Consider the following 4,121-nt stretch of genomic DNA (forward strand, 5'->3'; position numbering starts at 1 on the left):
TTTATTATTTACTTATATGTCAGTACACTACTTAAGTACTAATTTTTCTGTTTAAACAAAAACAATTTATCTCAGAAAGAAAAGGCCTTTTTTACAAGTATATTAATTAGAGAATTTGTCAATATTTATTAGGCAGCAATAAAACATATACATATATACATACATATATGTAGTGGATTATTTTTTTCATAGTAAGAAAATAAAAGCTTTTAATTTTCTGTCCCCTTAACATATTTCTCTATAATTTATATTCAGTATAAAAGGTTATAGTTATTCTGCATGTGTGTGCACAAGCATGCATGTGCAAATGCTTCGATTGTCTTTATTTAACTAAGAACTGGAAGGTGAGTACTTCTATAACACTAAAATACATTTCTAACACCATTTCGTGCAGTGATCCTTTACTTAGAGCTTAGCTTAGCACATCTGTATTCAACTGGTGAGACACACACAAAGAAACATCTCCTAATGTCACACGCTGTATGTTATCGGGAACCAGGCTCAATTCATCTCCATATCCCAGTGCTCAGCATAGAGCTAAGACCATATTAGTCATTCAGTATGTGTTTGCTAAATGAATAAATAAGAGATCACTGCACAAAATGATAATAGAAATACTTTAGTGTTACAGTAGTACTCACTCTTCCGATCTTCATGCTTTTTTCTGTAAATTCTCAATTTTGCAGTTGATATTAAGATATATATATATTTTAAAGCCTAAAAATACTTAAATCAACAATGTTTTTTAAATATTTAGTTATAGACATTCAGAAGCATTAGGATAAAAAAAAGCATTTGTATTTATTTTAAAGGAAGGTCCCACTGTAAATGATTCTAAATGCCATGGGTTGATCTTTGTCTTTGTCTTTGTCTGTTATTTTTGCTCATAACTGTATACAGAGTTAGTTTACATCCAACTTTTATCCTCACATGTAAGGAAGGATGGTTTTCCTGGGCAACTGGCAGAAGGACTCTCTGGACTGGAAGGGGATGACAAGGTAGCTTTTCCAGCTTCGTGGCTCTAGAGCTCCCTTTGATGTTGTGCGAATAGTTCAAAGTAGGCCAGTTCTGTGTTTCAGAGCTAAGTCTGTTTCTAGAAGATATTTGGTTTCCTTCTTCAGTTCCAGCCGTAGAGCTCTACAGGCCTCCCTTCTAAGTTGTACCTGCAGCTTGAGAAGTTGATGTAGCTGCAACAGCATTTTCTTGCATCCTCTACAGCCTTTCTACCTGTCATCAGAACCTTCTTTCTCTCTTACTCATGTGATCTTTACCTGTTGTATGTGGTTTCTTTTAGGCTGAGGTTATATCTCCTCAGAATAACTTTCTGAATTTCTGAGTTTCTCAAATGCTTAAAACTACAGTTGCATTGCTCAATCTGCTCAAGTGCGTGAGGACTTGGACCTTGTAAAGATTGTTCGCAGCTTCACCAATCGATCTCAAAGCTATCTGCCTAGGTTTCTGCTTAGGGTGTAGTCCTCTCCTATTGATGGTGGGTGTTTGTGATTTTTTGATTATTGTCATTTTGTGTTTTTTTAGCTTAAATTTCTTATCAGAGTAAATTTTGTTATTTCTTTCACTACACTGTTTCCTACCACATAATTTCAAATTTTGTGGTTTGGCTATACCTCCCTTGTTTAGGATGAGTCTCCTGTTGAAGACATTATCTCTAGGTTTCTATTCTTTTTTTTTTTCTTTTTTTTTTAATAATGGTTGGTCAATTTGGCACTCAGAAGATGTTTACAAGAAATTCATATGTCTAGGGCATCATCATATCATTCAGTCCCTACAGGTTTATTTTATAAAAGTTATTCATGATTCTTGAGAAAAAAAAAAAGAGAAAGATTTTTTTAAATGTGATAACTTTTTGTTCCAGTGTCTGCTTTTCCCGGTCATCCAATAGGTTGAATTATGCCTTGGCCTGTCTACTGCCCAGTTCAAGTGCCCACACCATTGTACTTACTTACCTCTTCAAGTGTCTGCAAGCCTGCATGTTCTGTGCTGTGCGTGCTTTGCATGAATTTGAAAAGGAATCCTCTCTCTTCATGGCTGTTACTCTCCATGGATTATGTTCTGTAAATTTTCTGGTACCTTTTAGCCAGCTCTCCTCTGCTTTAACATATGCTGAAGACTCCAGTCTTGGGCGCTCACTACAGGCCATGAAAGTCCATATTCTGGCAAATCATGGGTCAAACTCCCAATGCCTCTAAAGCAGACTTGCCCCACTATTGATCACTAGCATCTATTTGCCATCCTTATTGTGTGTTTGCTAGCTCCCTAGAAGAAAGTTAATTCTCCTTCCCCTAGCAGTCATGCCTGAGGGATGACAACAAATGATTATTTTTTCAAAAAACTTCTCTTCTGGTTTTAAACTTCTGAGTTTTAGGTGTTACGTGGTTTATAGTGCATGGTCAATATGACAAGCATATATGTCCCATTTTATAGGATTCGGAAATGTTTTTACTTATTTCAAAAGTGTAATCACAGCTATTATGTATCTTTATTTTTTTAGGTTTAAAGATACTCAAAACTGATATTACTTTAAAATTATTATGTGATACCTATTATCTCAAGTAACATAATCCCCAGCCACACTATGGTTTATAACATGCATTCATCTTTGTCTGTTTTTGAGATTTAATTGAAAGCATAGATGATATTAGTGTACTGGGACAAATAAACGAGTCTAATCGAAGACCCACTTCCTTGTTAATTCTGAGAGAAGTTACCTGTGGCAACCTGTAACATGTTTAATTACAATGTAAGGTGGCCTGAAGTTTCAAGTTATGGGTTATAGCCAAGTTACACCATATGACTAATGGCGTGTACCCAATCATAGGTCTATTCATAGAAGGAGATTGAAATCCTCCAAAGGACTAGCCTAGTACACCCAAAAATCAGCAATAACAACAAATTCTTAGGGTACTTAGCTTTACAGAAAGTCTCTTCCTGGTCACAGCTTATGTCCCAATAACATCTTGCGTAACCTCTTACGAATCTCCTTAGTCTTAATGGAATAGATAATTGGGTTGAGCATTGGAGGCACAAAGAGATAAACCAGGGACATAAATTTGTGCACATGCTCAGGAGCATGCTTCCCAAATCGATGAACCATGGACACACTAACCATGGGCACATAAAAGATGAGTACAGCACAGATGTGTGACACACATGTGTTGAGGGTCTTAAGTCTTTCCTCCTTGGAGGCAATGGCCAACACAGAGCGTAGTATGAGCACATAGGAGAAGAGGATGAGCACTGAGTCTACACCAAAGGCAGAGATGACAATGAACAGGCCATACATACTGTTAATGGTGGTGTCTCCACAGGGCAGGCGGATCAGGTCTGGATGCAAGCAGTAGGAATGGGTGAGCACGTTGGCCTTACAGAAGGGCAGCCTCTTCAGAAGGAAAGGCAGTGGGAAGACCATGCAGAAGCTGCAGATGATAATGGCTATGCCCATATGAGCCACACGGGCATCAGTGAGCACAGTAGAATAACGCAAGGGGTTACAGATGGCCACATAGCGGTCAAAGCTCATGGCCAGCAGGATCCCAGACTCTGTCCAGGAGAAAAAGTGGATGAAGAACATCTGGGCCAGGCATGCATCAAAGGCAGTCTCTGGGGCATGAAAACACCAGGCAGCCAGTACAGTAGGCAAAGTAGAAAAGGACACGCCCAGGTCATTGACAGACAACAGAGACAGGAAGTAGTACATTGGCTGGTGCAAGCTCTGCTCCTCCTTTATGATGAAGAGAATTAGGATGTTGCCCAGGATGGAGACAGCATAAAGCAGCAGGAAGAGGGCAGCTAACCAATGCTCCAAGCCCTCCATCTCTGGGAGGGCTGTTAGTGTGAAGCTGGTAGTGCTCGAGATGTTAGTTCCAAAACTTTTCATTAGGGTCCCTGAGTGGCTTTTAGGAAAATACAATCAGAGTGAAGTGAGGTCAGAAAATGGAATGGACACTGTACTCAGGATGGAAGGGACAATGACATTTATGTTCCATACCAAAGATTATGAAAGGGTAAGAAAGGAGTAGGGCAGAGGTCATCAGTTCTATCTCAGGTCTTCTGCAGTATAACCATATCCACAGATAGGCCATGGTCTCTGACTCCTTCCCCAC

The 4,121-nt window shown here is 39.0% G+C and overlaps 1 protein-coding gene across 1 annotated transcript; it reads right to left on the minus strand.

The window, feature by feature from the left end:
• Nucleotides 1-2,950: 2,950 nt before the first annotated feature.
• LOC105307571 (olfactory receptor 51I2-like) lies at nucleotides 2,951-3,895 on the minus strand. Its single transcript, XM_011383120.1, has one exon. The coding sequence runs from the start codon at nucleotides 3,893-3,895 to the stop codon at nucleotides 2,951-2,953; it is 945 nt and encodes a 314-aa protein (XP_011381422.1).
• Nucleotides 3,896-4,121: the final 226 nt, after the last annotated feature.

The sequence above is a fragment of the Pteropus vampyrus genome, unplaced genomic scaffold (assembly GCF_000151845.1).
Source record: "Pteropus vampyrus isolate Shadow unplaced genomic scaffold, Pvam_2.0 Scaffold504, whole genome shotgun sequence".
Taxonomy (NCBI): Eukaryota; Metazoa; Chordata; class Mammalia; order Chiroptera; family Pteropodidae; genus Pteropus; species Pteropus vampyrus.